General features: G+C 47.4%; 3 protein-coding genes and 1 long non-coding RNA gene across 4 annotated transcripts; 2 read left to right on the top strand and 2 right to left on the bottom strand.

Moving 5' to 3' along the window:
- The first annotated feature begins 582 nt into the window (after positions 1-582).
- On the top strand, positions 583-5,997 carry LOC112892010. Its single transcript, XR_003228643.1, has 4 exons — positions 583-734; positions 3,488-4,357; positions 4,705-4,748; positions 5,755-5,997. It is a non-coding gene; the product is annotated as an uncharacterized LOC112892010 (long non-coding RNA).
- An 818-nt stretch (positions 5,998-6,815) lies between these two features.
- Positions 6,816-11,120, bottom strand: LOC112894066 (signal recognition particle subunit SRP72). The gene is made up of 6 exons (XM_025961649.1): positions 10,906-11,120; positions 10,686-10,822; positions 9,356-9,735; positions 8,939-9,035; positions 8,572-8,859; positions 6,816-7,959 (listed from the first exon to the last, which is right to left on the bottom strand). The coding sequence occupies exons 1-6, from the start codon at positions 11,030-11,032 to the stop codon at positions 6,985-6,987; spliced, it is 2,004 nt and encodes a 667-aa protein (XP_025817434.1). The 5' UTR covers positions 11,033-11,120; the 3' UTR covers positions 6,816-6,984.
- Positions 11,121-15,095: 3,975 nt separating this feature from the next.
- On the top strand, positions 15,096-15,872 carry LOC112894356. Its single transcript, XM_025962040.1, has one exon. The coding sequence runs from the start codon at positions 15,258-15,260 to the stop codon at positions 15,573-15,575; it is 318 nt and encodes a 105-aa protein (XP_025817825.1). The 5' UTR covers positions 15,096-15,257; the 3' UTR covers positions 15,576-15,872.
- A 6,223-nt stretch (positions 15,873-22,095) lies between these two features.
- Positions 22,096-23,081, bottom strand: LOC112895090 (protein AUXIN-REGULATED GENE INVOLVED IN ORGAN SIZE-like). The gene has a single exon (XM_025962969.1). It carries the CDS (start codon positions 22,561-22,563, stop codon positions 22,288-22,290), a length of 276 nt encoding a protein of 91 aa, XP_025818754.1. The 5' UTR covers positions 22,564-23,081; the 3' UTR covers positions 22,096-22,287.
- Positions 23,082-23,330: the final 249 nt, after the last annotated feature.

The raw sequence follows: 23,330 nt of genomic DNA on the forward strand, positions 1-23,330 counted from the left end.
AGAGTGCGCTTCGGAAGTCCTTTCTCAAAAGACGCAAATCATGGATGACTGCAAAATGCCTCTACAGTTTTCGTTTAAAAAAATACTCTCCTTCCAATGTTGGCGACTTGTTCATTTTTGCTGGATTGAAACTAAAATATGTAGTGTCTACTAAGCCTTCTAACATACAAATTTTTTTAAATTTGTATAATTACACCTTGACCGATTGATTCGAATATTGCACGTCTGGATCGAATTAAGGGCTCGTTTTAAAGTAGTGACAGTAGATGTCCCAGTATGCATCGTCACCCTGAAACATCTGAAGGCGGTTTCTGGCCTAGCTGCTATGAACCGTTAAACAAGGGGTAATCAGTAACATGGATTTATCATCATCGCCGTCGTCCATCAATTTTTTTTTCTTAGACAAGAAGAACCGCGAGAAGAATCATGTCACACCATGCCTCTCTAGTCGAACCTCGTTTGGGCCCTTCGAGCTCACCCACCCACTGATAGGCCCAACGGGATGGCCCACCTACGCTGACCCATCGCAAGTTTCAAAATGGCCGCCCCCGCCGCCCCGGCCTCCCTCTCCTCCCCCAATCCCCGACCACGAGCCGCACCAGCCCTAACCCCTCCTCGTCGAATCCACCCAAAATACTCCCTTCGACCTTCGATTTGGTGGCGGAGCGGAACCCCGATGCTCCTTCACGCCCTCTCGCGGCTGCGGTGCCGCCGGCTTTCGCGGAGAAGAGCAGGTACGGAGCTGCTGCCTCCCATCTTCCCTCACTCCTTCCAGGCCGACCACGTTTGCGTGCCCCAGATTTACGCCACGGCTTTAGGGTTTCGGCTTCGATTTCATTTAGCTGCTCTGGGGTCTCGATCTATGGATTACGAGCTCCGATGATCTCGGGTTCCGTTGGGGGCGGATTTCGTCGTTTACGATACAATGGAGCAGAGGATTTACTATTAGCTCCACCGTGTCACGTCTCGTCACACGCCCTTCCTCCAAAATTGCGGGATAATTGGCTGTGCGTTTGTTGCTTACACCGCCACCTTTATTCACGCACGGGTTGCCCAGATCTCGACTCACCAAGCACAAACCTGGTTTCTTCTACATGTGCTCCAGATATATAGGGTTTGATGTCTAGTCCTGCATCATGCTGAGCAAACAATTGTGCATTTTGATTGTGAGATGTGCTCCATTTTCTAGCTAGTGAATCACGAAGCATCAGTGTTCTTGTATGCCATGACTTCATACAACTGTTTGCACTATTATTGTTTCCATATATTTTGAACTCCAGCAGCCCATAATTTACAACATCAATCATTCGTTGCTTTTATGTCACATCATTTTGTATTATTCTCCCAAAGTTTCCTTGCTATTCTAACACTGTAGGCTGTGTGGATATCTTATATTCTTTATTGTCGCTTCCGCTACAGGTAACATATTAATCATCCTGGATGCATTCTACTGTTTGTGCAAATATTGGTAACCTGGAGACATAAAGTGGTGATGGAAATGACTGAGTACATCGATGTAGCATGAAGTAGAATTCGAGGCAGTTCTCTCTGATTGTAGTTTAGCACTATGACAGGTTGCAATTTTAGAGTTTTTTTGCTTGATTGCATTTTTAACTGCTAGTATTTCCATACTTTGCTGTGGTTGAATTATTTACTCGGAGCAGGAAACTATGATGAATTTTACTGTGTATAGGACGTAGTGTATGTGTGTCACTGTTCTAAATATCTAATGCTAAGTGAAACTGTGCACAATGTTGAACGACACCATGAAAATAATTTTAGAGAACTAACCAACATTTCTTTGATATTACCGTAGCACTAGAAAATAATATGCTATCTATCCTCACATGACCAGCTAGTATCATGCCTAGTATAGACCAAAATTAGTAACATCTGAAGTCTGAAACTGGCCAAAACTTTAAAAGCAAACGTAAATAATTTGTAAACTTTTATGCTTGGAATTTATCTACCTACGATCCATTTATACTCCAGAATCCTATCATGATATAGGTAGGACAAGGACGACAAATATGTGTTTTTGGAGATTTGCACACTGAATCAAGTGATAGTGAGTGGGGTGAGGCCTAGGGCTGGATGAACATAGTTTTGTGATATGAATTTGGATGTCCTTTCATGTTTTAAGAACAGGAAATGACCGCATTATTTTGTGTGCAGCTTTACAACAACACCAACAACTTAGCCTTTTATCCCAAGCAAGTTGGGGTAGGCTAGAGATGAAACCTACAGAAAACAAGAATAAGAAACACAAAAAGGGCACAAGACAAAGGAAGAGTTAGGGGTTAAACAAAAAGTAAAAAAGGTCACGGTTCAGGTACGTTAATTGCTAATCTCCAAGCGCTCCTATTCATAGCTAATTCCTTAGCGATATTCCACTCCTTAAGGTCTCTCTTAACCGTCTCGTCCCAATTTAGTCTAGGTCTACCTCTATCTCTCTTTACATTATCGCCCCGCTTTAAAACTTCACTACGCACCGGCGCCTCGGGAGGCCTCCGTTGTACATGTCCAAACCATCTCAACCAATGTTGAATCAACTTCTCCTCGATAGGTGCCACCCCGACCCTATTTCGAATCTCTTCGTTCCGGACTCTATCCCTTCTTATATGCCCGCAGAACCAACGTAGCATACACATCTCTGCTACACTCAGTTGCTGGACATGTCGCTTTTTTGTAGGCCAACATTCAGCACCGTATAGCATTGCCGGACGAATCGCCGTCCTATAGAGCTTAACTTTTAGCCTCTGTGGCACCTTCTTATCACAGAGGACGCCAGAAGCCTGCCGCCACTTCAACCAACCGGCTGAAATTCTATGCCTAACATCTTTATCAATGTCTCCATCTTTCTGAAGCATTGATCCTAGATACCGAAAAGTATCCTTCTTGGCCACCACTTGACTTTCAAGGCTAACGTCCCCATCCTCATGCCTATTCGGGCTAAAGTCGCACATCATATACTCGGTTTTGGTCCTACTCAGTCTGAACCCCCTCGACTCTAACGTGTGTCTCCACAGCTCTAACTTCATATTAACCCCTGCCCTACTCTCGTCAACTAGCACCACATCATCAGCAAAGAGCATACACCAAGGGATATCACCCTGTTTGTCCCCTGTGACCTCATCCATCACCAAAGCAAATAGATAAAGGCTCAATGCTGACCCCTGATGTAGTCCTATTTTAATCGGAAAGTCACTGGTATCGCCATCACATGTTCGAACACAAGTCATCACATCCTTGTATATATCCTTGATGAGGGTAATATACTTAGTTGGGACTTTGTGTTTTTCCAAGTCCCACCACATGACGTCTCTCGGTACTTTATCATACGCCTTCTCTAGGTCAATAAAGACCATGTGTAAGTCCTTCTTCTCCTCTCTATAACTCCCCATCAACTGTCGTACTAAGAAAATCGCCTCCATGGTCGACCTCCCAGGCATGAACCCAAACTGGTTTTGGGTCTCCATGCGTGCAGCTTTAAACAGGTGAATTTTTTAACACTCAATTCTTCATGCTCTCAGTGCATAATGGATATAAAGCCATGGTTTCATATGGAAGGTAGAATGTTGCTCAGCTATAAATATTTCCTTGCAGATTTTTTTTTATTTAATACACTAGCATCGGTAGCATTTCTAAGGCTGACAAACTATCACGATATATAAGTTAAAGCTCAATTAACACAGGTATAAGTTTGAGCTCTTTTTATAACTTACAAATATTTTTATACGCCCTCTGAGTTATTATTGCTCCTACATGAACTTAACAACTGTTAAGACATGTTCTTAGGGGCCATATGGTACTGGACGAGTTAATCTGTCGTGATGAATCCTAAATTAATATTTCTTTCCTAATTTTTAACTTGGTATAGGATGGATATTTGATATACTACAGTTTTACAACATATTCTTCATTAGCTGATACGTCCTGGTAGCTAAGAAAAGTTAGTGATGTAGTGCATTATGCATATCATGAACATGTGGTTATTTTTAGTGAACTTACTCGCACAAAAATGGAAGTCTGAAACATGCTCTTTTTTATTTTTTTAATTTGAGATTACCATGAACTGTTCATATTTCTTAAGAAATACTATGTTATATCATATTTGCTTGTACTGCCATAGTATCTGAGAAGCGTATTGTATTCTTGTCCTTGTGAGGTGAAACATTGTCTATTTAACATGGGATATGAACTACATAGCAGTATTATTGTGGTGGATGCCTGCTTGGGCTCAGTTGTAAGTAACATTGTCTTGCACTGTGTTGGAAAAAGGATGAATTGCTTCCATCATGCAATTCTCTGAACAAACCGAGAAGGTGAACAAGGTGTGAGATGACCATTCTTGAAGGTAATATTTAGTGATATTCCTCTCCTTGCATCTAGTTTATTTTCTACTATCCTGGTTCACTGTAAAATAACTTCTACCCAATAACAGGAATCAACTTCACTTTTATGTTCAATTTGACGTAAACTTTGCTGAGTTGTTGAACACTTCCAAATGGATGATATCTGCTGACACGTATTGCAAAATCAAGCATCCGATTGTGAATTTTGCCTGTTTAAAGAGTATTTATTTCTACACAATGGAAAAGGAGAACTTCTTCACTGTATGACACTTAGAACAAGGCAAAAAAGAAAAAAAAAACTCTTATCAAAGATTCAACTGATCGTCATTCCTTTAATCCTGTATTGCAGATAAGCTGTAATCAATAATCTGGACGAGGTAAATGAGTTGTTAGGTGAGTTTGTTGAAGCTGATATTCCTGTCCTTGCACTAGTTTACTTTCTACTGTGCTAGTCCAGGCTGTTAAACATGAAGTATTTAAAATAACTTGTGCTCTGTAAACAGAAAACATGTATGCTAAAAACTTCAGTTCTAGTCCAGCTTGATGTACTTTGCTCCGTTGTCCGATCCCTCTCCAAAGTGGTGTGGGCAGATTCATATTGCTGAATCCAGCATTCATTTGTGAACCACCTGTTTAAAGAGGCTTAAAAGATGGAATAATTCAAAAAATCAAATGATTTTGATATGTCGTGAGATGACACAATTTAGTAAAAACCTGTTATGATTCGAGGTGTGGGATGGGCTTATTTCAAACCTCTTCAGGTTGATGGCAGTCACCAAATTATCAAATGATTTTCATACTGTTTTAAATGACATAAAATAAAGGTGACGACTACTTTAGGTCCTAAGGTTCCTACAACCATTGAAAACTTGCACTTTAACTTGTTGAATTCTTACTTTCTTAGCTTACGATGATACACAAAGTTTTAATAGCTATGATAAAGGAATCGAAGTGGAGTTTGGGGCCCAGGTTATGCATATACAAATCAAAAGAAATAGCCGTGTTAATAAAAGATGAATTGTAAATCAAGATGCTTTCCTAATCAAAAGATAGGAGAACACCCCTTGCTGCACTCAAGCATTAATCTTCAGGATGTAGTTCTTTACTGTTGTTTGTTTCTTTTAATAGTTCATCGTTGCTTATGTTTTTCCTTATCTTACAAAACTTTTACAACTCATGTAAATGGCTGGTCACGCCCACAGTTAGAACCACCTAATCTAGGTTCTGATGTGCAAGCCGGGCAACCTACTATATTTTTCTCATATTTTTCTGCCTTCTCTCAACAAGCATGAAGCATTGCCTTATATGAACACACTGGGTTTGCAAATGGCTATCGAATATTCACATATGTTACGGATGTTTGGATGCACTTTTCACAAAATATTGCTGATGTATGCAGCGAAGAAATACAATCTCAGAACGAACGACAACGAACGGGTGGCTCTGGGCATGGTGCCGCTCCGACAATAACATCCGTCACTTTCATTTGGCTTCATCGTGCCAATCTTTCTTTTTGTATCGGTAGGTTTATGAGATTGTATTAACCGGACTTTTGACGTGGTTAACGATATTGCAGCTCGCAACTTATGTGTTTGTCAGACAAACCGAGGATGCACACATCGTTAGATTAATTTTACTGAAATCATTTACTTCAAGCAAAATCACAACTATAGTAAGATTTGGGCTGTATTTCTATCTTATGGGCCTTAACACTCGGGCGTCACTGTCGATATATGGGCTTCATAGGCCTGGCGAGCTCTCAGTTCCTCATGCACTTCTGTCTGGGGAATAAAATCATGGGCCGAAATATGAAACATTGGACTCCGGTGGGCCGTAACTGTTGCCATGGCCGTTAGTGGGCCTAAATTCGAGAATTGGCTGTGGTGGGCTCTAACTGATACTGGGCCGTATGTGGGCCAAAATTGGTAAATTGGGCTCTAGTGGGCCGGCACTGACACACTGGGCCGTCTTAGATCCAAAATTTTAGAAATGGGTACTGGTGGGCTTAAATTTGAAAAAATGGGCTCATTCGGCCTAAATTTGGAAAAATGGGCTCAGATGGGCCGTTACTGATATATTGGGCCGTCCGTGGGCCGAAGTTAGAAAATTTTGGACTCGTCTTCGTGGGCCGTGTGTGGGCTTCACCACTGATATTGGATACTTTGGGCTTTGGTGGGCCGAATGTAACTTATTCGGCCTCGCGTGGGCTAAAATTTGAGATATTGAGCCGTGCCTGGGCTCTAAACTAAGATAGCGGCTCTAATCGGGCCAAATAGCAGAAGGCGCTAAAGTTTGCAGCGATGCAACGCCAGGACAAAGGTGTTCGTATTCTTTCTAAAAAAAAGGTTTTCGGATTCACGCTCTGCTAGCGGTGAAACTGAAATCAGGCTTTGCAACATGCATGATTATCTGACAATTAATATACTGTAAACTATTCAGGATCTCTAACAACATATAGCATAGGTAATCAGAAAATAATGTAAAATGAACCGTTTAATTTTCAAGTCACTTTAAACAAACTGCAAAAGCAAAGCAAATACGCAAGCAATCCAACCCAAAATTGCAAGTCAACAAGGTAAATGGGCATGTCCTTTGCACTGTCAATTTGTTTAACTTTAAAAAAAATCATCTAAGACCTCGACTTCTTCTTCCTGGATTTGTTGCTAGCCTTTGGTTGATCGGTGTTTGCCGCTGGAGTCTTTGATGAACTTGTTGTTTGGCTTCCTTTTGAAGAACCACTGGCATTGGTAGCCGCTGTCTCTCTACTTACAGCTCCTTGAGCACCTCTGACCTGAGCCCTCTTATCCTTCCTCTTTGGACGGTAACTGGATCGCTCTCTCCTGGGCAGCCATCTCTCAGGATCCGGTGGCGGCCCCGGGTTTGCTGGATCAAAGCCCTTCGGGTATCTAGGCTTCCGCTTCCTCTTCTTTGCCTTTTGCTTCTTCACTTCCTCAGGAACGTCTACCGTCATGTCTTGAGGCCCTTCAACATGCCTTGCGGCAGATGTCTTCTCCAAGCTCTCAACATTAACTCCTTTGAGGCCTGGCAATGGCTTCAGCTTCTTCTCGTATTGTTCAGCCTTCTCCAGGTTAGTGCGTGCTGAAGTCACTACGAGCCCAGCCAAAGCTTCAGTGCTTCCATGGCTCTTAACAAGTTCCTCGTACAACAGACAAGCCTCTTCATCACGTCCATGACTGAGCTTAAACTCAGCAGCCTCCCTCGTGAACAAATCTAATTTGTTATCCCCGGTCATGGAATTCTTCCACCACTGGATAGCAGAATCAAGTACAGACGCTGCAGCATTCGAGTCACCTAGTCGCTCTCTAAGAGCCACTAGTGTAGCAACTGTTGCAGGCATGTGCTGAATGTCAGGTATTTTGGACAGCGAGTCAGCAGCAAGCTGAAAATGGTTGGCATTAGCAGCAATCTGAGCAAGGGCAAGGAGGACCCCTTTAGAATTCTCAGGATGCTTCTCAGAGTACTGGCTAAGAACTTCTTCAGCTTTCTGAACCTTTTTTTCTTTCACATGAACAGCAGCTTGAAGTAAAACTGGGAATACACTATCTCGAAACATACCAAGCAGTGCACTGACCAACTCATGTGCCTACAAAAAGATTAAGAACAGAAATGAGCAATCACTAAGAGACTCGCCATAAAAGTGCCCACCAAAGAGATGAAAGGGATACTGATGATGACAATTTTCCAGTTAGGTGATTATATAGACGCATGAACATTTTTGCACGCAAGAGTCATTTTACAATCAAACAAAATTATATTGATCATAGTCATTTTACTTATAAACTGAATTGACAACGCTGTAGTTCAGCCATAACAATGAAAGCAAAAAAAAAAAAAAAGCTACAGCCTGCGGAACTGAACAACTGTAGGGGTACCCCTGCTAAGGTGTCAGGAAAGAGGTTTAGAATGTGCACGGAACAGATCTAGTTTAGTAACAGACCTCCCACACTAGTTTGCAATCCAATAATATTTCTCAAGTGAAAAAGAAAAACTACTTAATCACCATTCATGTCGCTGCTGGCTTTAATATTATAACCTGCTAGAAATTCTAACTGAAATAAGATTAGAAATTTCACCGGTATGAGCAAAGAAATGCAGAGAACCGAATGATCTCACTACACCCCTAAGTAAAAAAATCAAATAGGTAATCACTTCACAGAAGGGAAGCGGGAGATAAATTGACTTTGCAAAAACAAACCTGATCAGTTTTATTTGTATGGAGGAGTAAAAGAACACGGGCAGAATACAGAGCTTCCTTTTGCCTTTGGGACAACTTGAAGTCAAGGCTTTCAACAAGTTGCAAATGGTTTGGAGCAGTAGATTTTTCAATAAGCCGATCAAGCTTCTTCAAGCTATCTGCAGCATCTTTTGTACCTTTTAGTGAAATAAGGTTTGTTGTTGCCACAGCAAGTGATGATGTATCAGCTGCCTTTTTGTTTATCATATTAACATAGGTTTGCATGGCTTCTTGAGATTGTCCTTGTAGCTGAAAATATGATGATGAAGACGGGTTAATAGGATAATGGTTGGGCTTTATGTAACAAAACTTCTCCAGATCTAGTTACCTGTTGCACATAAGCAAGCTGAGCAGATACAGGAGCTAGTTCATATTCAATCTCATCTTCACCATAGTCTTCCACCATAAGCTCTTCTTTCCCAATTCTGCATTATAAAAAAGGATATTAGAATACAGCTAATTGTTTACGCTTAAAGACTGCCCAATCATGGTATAGATCTTCCATAATTTCATGAGTTGAGCTGCATCTCCATAATCATGAAGCAACAATTTAGCGTCTCCTTGAAAGACATCGGAACCTAATTTCACTATGCAAACAGGAAAGAATTAAACTAGTTAACCATTGAAAAAAATCAGAGTTTTCTTAAATTATCAATCTGACTATTAAATATTGTCGTAATGGATGGATTAGTCCAGTAAATTTAAGGAGCATGTTCATTAGCAATCGCTGCAGCAGGAAATTCACCTTTTAGCCAAGTCCAGCTGCTCCTTAGCTTCTGAATACTTCTTGTCTTCTATCAAGGAGCAAGCAGAATTGTATGCGAGCTCAAAGCTACGAGTATCCCTGAGTGCTCTCGTGGTAAGATCAACCTTTTGTGCCTTCATAGCTGTCTGCACCTCAGAAGCCCTTCCAGCAGCAACCAGAGCAGCAATGATATTTATCTTCAGATCCATTGAGTCAATCTTAAATTTTTGAAGCTTCTCATAGCTATTCATGCAGTCATTCATTCTTCCTAGCCGGTACAAAATCTGGGATTCCAGCTGGAGAATAGCTGCATCTTCTTCTTGACCTCTTAAAAGATCCAGAGCTTCTTGCAGTTTGTTTTGCCTGTAGTAGCAGTAGGCCTGAATAATAATAGTAATAATAATAATACTTAGTTTGATAAAACAAATTGTTCTTAGTAACAAAAAAAAGATGATACTCTAGCATCAAATTGGCCAAAAACTAGTGCACGAGTCTCCTACACGACGTTTTAATCCAAAACTGATTACAAAATCAAACAGTGCAGAAGGAATCTCAACGAAAAGACAAAGATCAGCACTTGATAAAGAATCAAGTCTAGCCTTACTTTAACTTCAGCGTATAATTTATTACTGAAATGCAACAGGGTCCAGATGTAAGAATTCAACAGGTATGATAGACCATAGAGTTAAATTTGTGGAATTAATAAGAGTTGACCCTGTCAAGATGTTTAAGCTAGATGGATAGATATGAACAATAGTTACCCTGGGGAATATTGGAACAGCAGAATTAATACCAGGCATAATCACTTGTGTCCGACCGGCAGGACTACTGAATTCCTTCATATTTAAGCCAAAGCATTACAAGTTTAAAACATAAAACGGAAGTTTCTTCTCCATCAGTAGTTCTTGCCAAATATGTCAGATAACTGCACATATGATTTTGCCTTCCTTACTACCCCTCGATATAGTTTTCACAACATTTGAATCATAAGTTTCAGTAGAGTGTGGAATACTAGCATGCAATACAACAATTGCAGGATGCAATGCAACAATTGCGGTGAATCGCATGACCTCCAGCAAAATTCACTATGCAAAGTGGCTAGCATCAGCAGTTTGCAATCAGAACTAAACTGCATTGGGAGAAGCTAATCAAGTGAAGACTTTCGTTTCAATCACACAGATCGACAGATTTTTATCCTAGGACATAAACACAAACAGATCTGACCACTCATGTATCGTAACCACAGCCTACTGAGCCAAGCAGGGATGACAGCAACTCAACATACAGATCAAACAGGCGAAGAGAGTAAAAGGGGAGCAACTCGCATCACCTTGTAGTAGCTTAGGTCGATGGGGAGGCGCTCGGCGGCGCGCATCGCGGCGAGCGCCTTGTCGATCTCGTCGGCCTTGATGTGCGCCACCACCTTGCATCGCACCGCGTCCTCGTCCCCCGGCGCCGCCTTGATAACTGCGGAACCGGTCGGGGTCAGATTCGAACGGGGGTTAGGGCATAGACAGGCTCCGAGACGCGCTGGGGGAGGGGTGCTTGACCTTGGTCGGCGACCTTGGCGGCCTGTTCGAACTCGCTGGCCTGGATGTGGCGGTGGAGCGAGGTGAAGAGGTCCTCGACGGAGACCGGCTCCGCGGCGGCGGCCGCCGCCTTCGACTTGGGCGGCATCGGGAGGTGGATTAGCAGGAGGGGAAGAGACTGCTCTCGCACGAGGGCAGCACGCGCTGCGAGAAAACGGGTTCGCCGTGCTGCTATTCTGTCAACGTGTTTCGTCTCCTCTTGATGAGAAATCTGAAAACCGTGCTACTTTTACTTCCGGGTATTTTCTTTTCCAGATAATTCTTTTGTTCTGAGGAGCATTCGTGAAAGTCTAAGGAAAATTCAAACTCAAAACGTGATCGAAAAAATTAACGGAGAAATATTGGGTTCCTGTGCGTGTTGCTAAACCATATCTGAACCAATTTTCTTTTACGCTTTTTTTGAAAAAGAAAATATTTGACGTAATTTGACGTTCTTCCTAGAGCAAGGCCCAATTTAGTTAAGAAGGATAAAAGCCCATATAATAGTTCGTTGGAGTGTGGGGGAGATTACGTTCTGTGGGCCAGGCCTGGACACGGGAGTCATCGATATGGCCTGTGTAGCCCATAAGGGCCCGTTTAAATAATAGATGGTTTCCTTCCATGTTTCGTTTTCTGTGTGCAATGCGCCAATGCTGGGCTTCTTCTGTTCTTCAGGGCTCCCGAAGTCCTGATTCCCGAACTCTTTTCTATGCTCTTTTGAGGAGGTCAGCTTGGGGGGATGGGGGTCCCACCTGTGAATTTGCCACTGATCCTGGCTTCCTGGGCGGTGGGCAATGGAGTTTGAGGGTTCAGAGTTTTTTTTTCCCCTCGATGGTGCTGAGGATTCAGACAGAGTTACAGCAAAGGGAGAAAGGAAGGATTAATAAACCTGGGAGCTGCTGCTAGTAGCTGGTAGCTCCCAGGTTTCTGAACACTGACGAAGGATTAGGTGAGGCTTATCCAAACCTTGTCAAAGACGACGCAAGAGTAACTGTTAGCAACGACCCCATCATGTCGCGTTGAAGCAGCTAGCGACATGCCAGTACAACACGACGTCAATCGGTTCACTGGATTTGCACCTTTACGACGAGTCTCGTCTCCCCTGACGACGCTTTCCGGCTTGGCGCACTCGCCTCGCGCAGGGGAGGAAACGGCGGCGAAACAACGGCCGCCTGCAGCCGCAGCCGGAGTCCATCCACAGGTTCTCCCCGACGCCGGTCAGCATCGACCGCCTTTTGCTGACCGGACTCCCAATCCCCTTTCGGAGACGATGACGAAGGGAGCTCTCGTCAGGGAATCTATAGTGTCGTTCCAAGGAGAACCTGATACCCCAACCAGAACAGGGTTAATTTGGATGCGGCTAACACAAAGGTGAAATACAGTCTGAATCACACCTGACAGAGCCAATCCGGATCATTTCTCTCGTCAGGGAATGGAAGCTAAGGAGAAGATAATGCTCGGAAGCTCTGGTGAGTCCGGACTGAGTCACCGGAGGAGGTTGAAGCCAGCTAGCTGCTTGGGTTAGGTGGCCGGTCTATCGCGTGGTGCTGCGCCTGTGCCCTCGTCAACACCACCACCTAAAACTTGAGAACAACGTGTGCCATTATTTTTTTTCATTCAGTACAAGCTTCGATTGGAAATCCTGGTCGACCACGGCGGACGCCTGATGATTGCATCGGCAAACTTCCCACAGAATCATCCGTGTCTGTTCCAGCAGCCATCCCATCGACTGGGCGACTTCAACGGCGACCTGCATGGCTGCGTCCCATTTGTTAACTCTATTTCTCTGTATTATCTGGAAGCTTAAGGTGGATACCTCTATCTCTTCCGAGTTCAGACACTGTAAGCCCACTTGTACAGATGACCCCATCAGCCTACTTGCTAAACATGCTTTGTAGTCCTGTTAGAGTGATGACGACCACTGATGACTGTACTTCAGATTTGAACCATGGATTTAAGTTTTCGTCAGAACAACTGAAACACTCTTTCTCAAAAAAAAAAACCTGAAACACTCTGGCAGTGAGTACTGAGTGGATAATATCCAAAAAAAAGATGTTATCGAAAAGAAAATATCATATATATCCAAAACAGCCGATGATTTTTGTTCCCCTTTTGCTTTGAATCCTTTGATTGCTACTCTGTAACTGCTCGGCTGTCTTCTTGTCATTGCTTCGCTCGCTTTACACGTTTTCAGTGTGACAAGTTGCATGGAAGGTGCAGGCTAGTACAGCTTAATCTCATCTCCAGCTCTGCCACTTAACTAGCACATAGTTTTACACGGTTCGCCAGAAGATATGCATCTGGTCTGAATGGAAAACTTCAGTTGGTACTCGATACTGCCAGTTTTCTGTAGACACTGATAGCTCCGGGAAAACTTATCTGTTTATAAACGCACCGGCTGCTATGTTTCAATTCAAAACCGGGTTAGGTTAGGTTAGGTTAGGTACCTGTGCAAATCAAGCCTTCTTCTCTGAGAAAAGGGCGACAGGTAAATAGGGAACTCCACAGCTTACGACATGCATCCAGATGAAGTGTTGGATAATCTCATTTTGTTTACCATATCTGCTTGTACATTAAAAAAAGCCATATCAGGATGATATGTTTTAAGTACTTCGGATCGAGGGAAAGGCATGGGCAACCATACTGTATTTTCAAATGCTGCACATGTACTTGAGGACATTAGAGTTTGGTGCTAAAACAGATTAAACAATAAAGAAAAGGAGGCTAGAAGCGAGGCAATTTACATCTTGTGGAAATTGAGTTGGTAACTCTCCATAATTTTGTTGTCCAGGCCAAGTCTACAGCAGAAACCTGCCGTGGCGAATCAAGCTTCCCTCCTGCGCCGGCGACATCTGCACAGCACGTCATTCTCGTCCAGCTCGATCTGGATCGGCAACCCGTAGGGCAGCCTTGGTGTTTTCAGTTTCAACGCTGATGCTTGCTACCGGATTGGTAGGCACCAACTAGACCAATTATAAAACCTTATCAGGTTGTTGCTTCTATTCGAGTAGCATAGGGACGGACTACATAGCATGCTAAGCTAAATCATGCGGCGTTCGTGTGGTCGTTGCTCGTCATGGGTAGCACGGCATCTCGATCTGTATCCTGCATAAACAAAGCCAGGCATGCGTCCTGTGTTTTGCAAACGGAACCGAAAAAATGTTAGGTCGTTGGGTTTTCATGTGACCAGACACCATCAGTTTATGCATTTGGGGCAAATTTGTGCAGAGTTGAGCTGGGAGCGAGTACTCTCATTTCGTCGTCCCATTCCAGGGAGTCTGTCCGATCTGGTCATCCAGACCAGAACGAGATTTTAGAATGAAACCGGCCAAGATTGAGCCTGCGTTGCCCAGCTGACGGTCAAACCTGTCTAGCAACCTGGTGCATTGGTTGATTGGTGCAGGTCTGGGGAATACGCCTACCTCAAATGAACCCCATTGTTTTAGGCACTAGAAAATCATGAAGAGAGCGATGGCGTCAAGGGTCAGGCAACCGTCGAGCTGACTTTTCGACGCTACCGTGATCGCTCTCCACCACATCACAGCAGGCTTAACAAGCAGCACGACACGAAATCGGTCTCTCATCGCAGTCCTAATTGTATACTACATTCTTTTTTTCTTTGGCATTTCTCGCTTCAATCATACTCACCCGAACTAATGAAATGAATGGCAAATTTCTTTGAGATTCTAGATGTTCTTGCCTTCCATGAGAAAACAGAAAAAATGAAGAGAGTTTATTTGGCCAAGCGCTTGCATGTTCTCCTTCATGAGGTCCATAAGCAGCCGAGCTGCGAAAAGGAAACAGGCGGCCAGCCAAAACCATCGCCTAGAATACTGCAGCTACCCAAGTACCCATGTGGCCGTCCCAATTACTAACACGATAAGCAAAAGAAAAACCAAAAGCACGAGGGGCACAACTACACAACACTGCAGTGGCTAGGAACTGAACAAAACCGTCAGCATCAACCGCTGTCGGGCACAAGCAACCGGAGCCCAAACACAAACGCGACACCAGGAGGAGGAGGAGGAGGAGAGGAGGCGATGGCCGATGGACCACACGCAAGATAAGAGCCAGCAGCCGGGTCCAAGCGACGTCTCTGAACCCGTCGCCCGAGCCTGAAAGCGAGACACACGGAGAAACCAGCGCGTGCGCGCGCGGCTTCCCCTCCCCGGCTATAAATTAAAACAACGAAGCGTCTCGCTCACCCAGCCGGGGCTTACCAGTTACCGCCAGAGCCAGCCAACCACCATTTCTTCGACCTCTAGCGGAAAGCCGGAGCCGCACGCAGCGATCGGCGTCGTCGCGTCGTGCGTGCTCGCCAGCCGCCGGGATCGATGGAGGGGCTCATCCCGTTCATCTACAAGGCCATCAAGGAGCGGCGGACGCGGAGCTACTCGCGGTGCAGCTCCACCGGCTCGGCGCACGCCGGGCGGTTCGGCGCCCGCGTGGAGGACGGCGGCGCCTGGGATGGCAAGCAGTGGGAGGCCGCCGCGCGCGGCAAGGTGCCCGCGGGCAGCGAGATGGCGCACCGCCGGCACCGGTCCCTGGAGGAGCTGGCCGGAGAGGTGGGGGCCTCGCCCGTGTGGCGGCAGCCGGGCGCGCTGCCGAGGGGCCGGAGCATGAGGATCTTCTCCTGCATCAACGGCATGTGACGCCGCCCGGCGGCGCGCGGCTCCGTGCTAGCTTACTGCGTGACTGCATCCGCGGAGCTAGGGCGGAGGGTGAAGGAATCTGCTCGAGTTTCTGCTTAGTTCTGAGGTAGTAGTAGCAAGGAGTAATTGTGCAGTGATCGTACCGTGTGTTATGCTGTCATCCAACCAAAGTGTACATACACATCGATTTGCGAAGATGCAGATGATGGTTTGCAGATCCCTGTTTGCTTTGATTGTTCGTTTGTTTTCAAGGTGTCCTGCTTCTTTTTTCGTGGATGTACGAAGGAAATTGCGAAATGGAGTTTTAAACTGCAGAAGATTGCCCAAAAAAAAACTGCAGAAGACTCGAAACGAGCATCGTATATCCAGAGGATATTAGGAAAATGAAAGGAACGGGCATTATAAATTTATAATGTGGTTGGGAGCATACTGAGCTGGAATTAGAGAATTCGGGTTCACAATCTACCGTCTGTGTCCAAATTGATTTGTTACTCTTTTCCAGCGTAGGTCCAATCCCCATCCATGTCGCTCAGCTCGGCAAAAATCTCTTCAAGTGTAAAGTGAACACATCATTTCAAACAAATAATAATTAAGTGAACACAGATCCTGGCCCGGTCTCTAGAGTAGGCCTCGTGTTTTGCTAGATCTGACGCAGCTGTAGCCCTCCTAGCTGATGCGTCGTGATGAAGTTGGTCTTGGTGTGATGCAGGCCTGTTCGCTATACCGGGCCTTTGGGCCCCCCATTTGAGACAAGATCAGCCGGCCCATGTCAAGCAGGAAAGAAACTCGAACGGTTTCAAAATTCAAATCCCCTTCTTATCGTCCGGAGCTGAACGCATGGGCCGGACGGACGGAGCTGACAAATCTGGTATTGCGGCTCGCCTAGGCAAAATTCGGAGCAAGGCGGACACAAAGGTGGTGGGTTGGACAGCAAAGGACGACGCGCCCGTGACAGACAACCCCGGCCCGCCAGAGGAACCAACGCGGCATGGGGGCAAAGGACCCAGCAGAAAGACGAACGCGGTGCGTGCTCTCTGCCGGCCGTGGGGGTGAACTTGCCGGCCGGGCGCTCGCCCGGCAGCCGCTTGCCGCGGCCACGAGGGGCGCAGAGCCGGACCCCGCCCCCTTCGTCCCCACGGCAGAGAATCTCCACGGGCGAGCCACAGGACGGTGGCCGGCCGGCCCAAACCATGCGCCCGGGCGGCGCCATGCCCCACCGTCCCTCCCCCGCTGGCCGAGCTAGAAGAACGTCGTCGCGGCGTTGCCAGTTGCCACCCCGCATCAACCTCACAGATCACTCGCCCCTGGCGCTACCGTTTCTAACCGCTCCAGCGCGCCGCACAGGGGAGTCGACTCGAGCCGGCCAGCCAGCCGGGCGCGCGGCGAGGACATGAAGGCATGCGGCGCGGCCGCAGCAGCGGCTTGTGATCGCACGGTATGGGGCGCCCACCGGGGCTGGCTGACAGGCCAGGCGTCACTGCCGAGCATCTCACGCATCTCGAGGCGTATCTCGCGGCTAATTAATATCACCCGGGTGGTGTCCGTTGCCGGAGCCGGACAGCAACCTGAAAAAGGCCCGTGCTCCGGCCGCCTGCAATTCAACCATTCATGCCTGATGCCTCCACCAACCAGAGGACCGAGCCCAGATGTAATATGCGAACAGGCGGCCCGCGGCTGGAAAAGTTTTGATTTTTCCTACCAAGAGGTAAATAGACTGTTGGAACGGCCGGCGATGAATAGACGACCGGTACCAGGAATGGCAGTGCAGGGAAGGGAGAGCCTTTTCACAGTAAGGGCCGGCCAAAACCTAGACCATTTGCGCCAAATGCTCGAGTCGCTGGCACTGCACCTGACCTAAATGTTACCGCAAGGAGCGAACTGAAACCGTCTTTTCCTTCTCTCCGGGCGGGGGAGGAATCCACACACACAAAGCTCCTCTCCAGCTTCCACGCACGCTCTCCTCTTGCTTCCAACACCACGCTTTCCTCCCTTGTCTCCTACACTTGATAGCAACCTCTATCGCTCTCTCTCTCTCTCTAAAACCCTAGGGAGCTCTCATCTGGAGCTGGAGCCGCGCTGTTGGAGCGCGCTGCCCGCAGGCAATGTCGGCGTTCATGCCCCCGCCGCCGCCGGCGCCAACTCCACCGGCCCTCACGGTGCCGGTGCCGGTGCCGGTGGCGTACGGCGTCGAGGGCGCAGCCGCTAGCGAGGGCGCCGCGGGGAGAGGGTCGTACGGCCCGGTGATCGCCATGCTGGCCGTCGTGGCCGTGCTGGCGGCTGCAGCGCTGGCCGTGGGGCGGCTCTGCTTTGGGCGCCGCGCGCTCGGCCAAGCCGCCGGCGGCGGCCGCGACCTGGAGGCCTGGGTGGAGCGCACGTGCGGCCCCTGCGTCGGCGCCGCCATTCTCACCCCGGCCAAGGAGGAAGGCGCCGTCAGCGGGGCCGCGGCGGCCGCGGCGGAGCCGCCGTTGGAAGTAACGGAGCGAGGAGAGATTACCAGCGTCGCGTCCTGATACGAGCCTTGTAAATCGTTAGCCGTTTCCTCGTGAAACATCTCTTGGAGTTGGAGTTCGTGTCGAGAATTTTTTATGCTGCTAATCTGTAGAAAGCATGCCTCCGTTTTGGAGGCCACCTAATGGAACGCTGGTGATGCTGTGTTGCTGTTGAAGTTCATATATGTGGCATGCAAAACGGAGTGGGTTTGAAGTTCATATATTCTTTTTTAAAAAAAAAAAAAAGAAACCGGCAAGAGTTTTGCCGTTCTTATATTAATATATAGAAGAGTGAGAACAAAACAACAAGGTCTAAACAAAAAAAGAAGCAAAAAGTTGAGATCTAGCCTAACCTCCTGGCCATAAATCACTCACACATTTAGCTCCTGCCAAGCACCAGGCACGAGTTTCCTCCTTGATTTTTGCAAGCAACGCTTGGATTGAGGAGCTTCCTCCTTGATTTTTGCAAGCAACGTTTGGATTGAGAATTCTTGGTGTCGGAAGATTCTTCCATTCCTCTCATTCCAAATCTCCCAGGAAACCAGCAACAAAAGCGATTGTATCATCTTAGGTGACAGTCCCGTCGAAGCACCTGCCACCTTCCACCAGTGAGCTGCGATCTTGCAGGTATTCTAGGAAGCCATATTGACTGTCGCCGCAGGTAAACTGACCTCAAGTTCGGCCTATAGACATCTGGTGTAACGATAATGTGCAAATAAATGCAGAGCCGATTCATCCGTATGCCTGCACTGTTTCTGTGCTCGCGTTCTTCTGGTTCTGGGCGCCCCCGCGGCACTGGCGCCAGTCACTGTGAGCCAGTGAGGTGGTGTGGTCCGTACGTGGTGACACGAGACCGCGGGGAGGGAGCTGAGGGAGGGAGGGCGCGTCCCGGCCCTTCTGTTTGGCACCGGGTGGAGTGGCCAGGCCAGGCCAGCCTCGGTGTGGCAGCCTGCAGGCAGAGCGGCACATGAGAGGAGGTCAGAGGACACAGCGTTGACTGTCCTGGCTGGCACAGAAGAACAAGCCCGGGACTGTGCAGTGTGCACATCCTCTTGCACATGATTCGTTTTACGTTGCTGAACGCAGTCATGCGCGCAACTAGTTCTTACGTTAGTAGCTGTAGGGACCGGGTGCATGCATTGAGAAAAAGGATTTTTTACGTGGTCTAGTTTTTTTTTTAAAGAAAAAGCTCTCCATTTTGGTTTGAGTTCAAATGGTCTGTAGTTGCACGAGCAGAGCAGAGAGAATTGAGTGGTTCCCAGTCCGGAGAGTACCGTGGTCCATGTTGCCTTTTCGCCCAGGAACCGATCCAGTTGTCCAGCGCAGCACACATATTAGTAGTACATAATAATTGATGGCCTTTTATGAGGCCTTTGAGGTTTTGTAATCACATTTTCATGACAAAAGGAAAACTAGAAAAGTACTACTAATCTTATGATTGGACGAGCACACATCAATAATGGCCGCAGGCAAGAGCAATTCAGAAAATCCGCAAAAAAGGGGGGAATTCAGACTTTCAGAGAAGGTACTTAACAGGCTTCGTGTACTCTAATAACGTCTAAGCCGGTATGGTACTAGCCGTAGCAGACTAACAGTGTATTAAAGAAGCTAGCCGCTGGGGATATCGTTGTGGTCTTGTGGAGCTTAGCAACGAGCCGCTGTTACCTCTTTGGAGCTCGGGAAAGCAGAGGCAGAGGAGTACTTGCTTCTTTGAACGGTTATTTGTCCCGGCCTACGGAGTGTTGCTGGAGCTGGAGCGTCGCGGAGTAGTGGTCTGGTAGCAGTGATCTCTTCAACAGTCCTGAGCAGTTCAGATTGACTGCGAATGCGGCTTTATGGTGGGGCCCTGAGTTAAACAAGGAGTACTCGAGCCGTGTAGGTAATTATTAATCGAGAGAGATGCTGAGCTTACCAGCCTGCAGTTTTAGTCAGATTCAGCAGGTATGCAAGCAGGCCCATGGAGGGCCCGGAGTGAAGCGCTGAGCGAGAGCTCGCTGCTGATCGATTGGATCGGGGCCGGATTCCGATCGATCAGGAGGACAAGCGTTGCTGTTGTTGGGTCATGGCGTCAGCAGGGCCCGGGGAGGAAGATCCAGCCATGTCTGGCCCAGCCTCCGCCTCTCTATTTGGTGTTGGAAAAAGGAATTTACCATCCTGAACTTTATGCCGAATCCGAGTTTTCTCCTTAGATAATGGAATCTCCCGTATGGACTTCTCAAACCCGCGATACCGGACAAATCATCTCCCTGACTGGTTTCTCTCAGTAATTTTTCTATTTTTATTTTATGTTTAATTTGGATAAATCTTTGAAAAATTATAGTAAATCACTAAAATTTCATAAAATAGAAAATCTAATTTTGCTGGACTCCACATGAGTAGATCTATGCAGTGATTATATTATATAATATAATTTAGTAAAAAAATTATTATACTTTTAGATATATACTTTTCTGTAATTAATTCATAGATACAATTTCTATGGTCAAATAATGGTGAAAATTTTATGGTGGGCTAATCATTATATTCTTGAGCTGTAGTAAAAATTTCATACTCATTGAATCATGTATGTTTAAACAACTAAATTAAAATTTTTACTTACACCTCAAGCATATAATGATTAGCCCACTATAATTGGACTACGGAAACTGTAACTATGAATTAATTATAGAAAAGTATCTTATATCTAAAAGTATAATAATTTTTTTACTAAATTATATCATATATATGTTCATGATTTAGCCAAAATAAATATAAGAAAAAAAAGAGAAAACCCACTGAGAGAAACCAGCAGGGAGGATATTTGTTCGGTATCGCGAGTCAAGGAGCGTAGGCGGATGGTTTGGAGGAAACTTGAATTCTGCGCAATGTTAGAAAGGCAAAGAGAACTTTTTCCTTCCGTGTTCCAATCTCCACGCCTGAATGCTTGATGCGTCATCCAGGCCGGATTATGCGCAGCGCAAGTAGTTGTCAGTATACGCATACCTGCAGGCCCGTGTTGCTCGGCTCCGGTCGGGACCAAGAGTGCAAGAGCAGCGCGGCAAGGGTATAGTATAGCTGTGAGATGATGTGTGCGAAACAGTGAGATGATGGATGTTTTCTTTACAGGTTACACGCTCAAGCCTCGGACCCGAAGCCTACTCACATCGTTAGGTGACATGTACATGTCATCACGCGAGATGTCGTCCAAAGCATTATGGGCAGCTGGTCGACTACACGTTTTGAAGGAGAAAAAAAAACGAGGCATTCAAATTAGGAATGTCAAGGTACATCCGTACCAAGCACAGTACGGATCTTTCCCGATCGTGAGAACCTTTTTGGCCCGTCGTCTACCTTTAGGTCAACGCGTGCTCGGAGGACGAACGCTTCCCGCATCGCCAATCGGCCGTGGACCGGGACGTGCCGAGAAGATTTTCCACAGTGGAAAATATATGCAAGCGGGCTACCAGTCAGATTACCCCGGCATGCGACACCTGCCGGGAAGCTTCGGGTGCTCGGTTGGTGCGGCGCGCGTCATCCCGTCTGCCGGCGCACACGCCATCCTGTCTCCCGGGGGTCCATCGATTTCTATCAATAGGCGGCTCTGATCGGTTCGGCGGCGACGACGGCGAGCACGCCGTCATCCGCCGGAGCCATGTGACGCAAGTGCGACCGTTCCACCGCCGCCGCGCCGGATCGGGGATGGCAGCGTACGGAAAAGGAGTGGACATGGCCAAAACGTGAGATGCGTGCGTGTATTTTCCTTTACTGCGTGGAGTAGTTCTGAAGGAATTCTACAACGGGAGAGAGAGAGAGAGAGAGGGGTTGGATTCTTCTTCCTGAAGGAGAGGAATAAAAAGCAACTTTATCTCTGTCTCAAGAGTTTTTTTTTTCCGTTATCAACCCCTCCTGAAAAAAGTAGCTTTTTCCCCCCTTGTTCATCAATAGAATACGTTCGCATAGGAAAGGTGAAACAGCACGGTGTTCATTCATTTGGCATCTGATTCCTGCATTTGGATCACATTTTCTTTTAGGATACAGCAGGGATTAGATCGTTACTGCATTTGGATCACATACATGGGATCTCAATCAATGAATGAATTGGAGCTGCATGGCTCGGATCCAACTTATCTGATGATCAGGTTACAATGGAAATACTTGAACCAAAAAGATAATCCTAGCTAATCCGATCCTAATTCACAGCAATTTATGTACTGTACGCTGGTAATCTAAGCCTCCCCGCGGGATCAGCGCGAGGAGCCGACGAGGTGGCTCTGCGCGTCGAGCGGGACGAACGCGAGCGCGGCGAGCACGGCGAGCAGGCCCACGGGCACCAGCAGCAGCAGGGACGGCGGCGGCGACAGCGGCGGCAGGACCAGCGGCAGGAGCACCAGCGACGCGGCCACGAGGAGGAACGCCATCACCAGCTCCGCCGTGAAGTACCCCGGCGGCTTGTGCTCGGCGCAGTGCGCTACCGCTCCCTTCCGGTGAGGCCCGCTCCTCATCGCCGCCCTCCTCTCCATCGTGATCGGACGGGACCCTCTGGTTCAAGAACGACGACGATGGGATCGAGAACCAGAGCTCAGGCTCAGAGCTGCCGATCGCAAAGCTCATTCAGATCACCGGCCGTCCGCCCTTGAAGTTCAGCCACGGATGACGAGAACCCCCTCTGGTTGGCTGCTTGTCTAGGAGGAGAAGGCTGCGAAGGAATGGGAGCTGAGCTAATATACAAGTTGGGTCGGGCGGCTGCTTGCTCGCTACGCAGAGAGAGCAAGCAGGTTCGTTGAACGCGAACTCCTGGCTTTCGGAGCAGGAGCTGGGCATGTGCTTCTGCTCGCGCGCAGGCAGCTGCAGAATTTGACCGGCTCTGTACCCCGCGGAACCTCGTATTCCATTAACCGTCAGGCGCCAGTCGGCCCGCCGTCCGCCGTACGGGCGAGGCCCTGTGCGGTTGTGCGAGCAGGACAGGGAGATCGGCGTCAGGATCACGGGGAGCCCCGAGAGATCCTGGTGCCGGTGCCGGTGCAGGTGCGGCGTATGTGGCCGGCGCGGCGCGGCAGGGGGGTATGAACGGATTGCAAGTCCAGGAATGGTAGCGGGGGAAGGAGCAAGTCGTCGTGTTGGTTGCGTTGCGTCGTCGCGGCGGCGTGGGATGCCGGGTGCGCGCGGGGTTGTTGGTCGCCTTTTGGTTTGCGGACCCGCCCGGCCGACAGGTTCAGTGCTCGGCTGCTCGGGGACGCCCGAATCATGTCCCTTTCCACTTGCGGAATACGGTTGCTGATGATCGTGC

Source organism: Panicum hallii, chromosome 5 (genome assembly GCF_002211085.1).
Source record: "Panicum hallii strain FIL2 chromosome 5, PHallii_v3.1, whole genome shotgun sequence".
Lineage (NCBI taxonomy): Eukaryota > Viridiplantae > Streptophyta > Magnoliopsida > Poales > Poaceae > Panicum > Panicum hallii.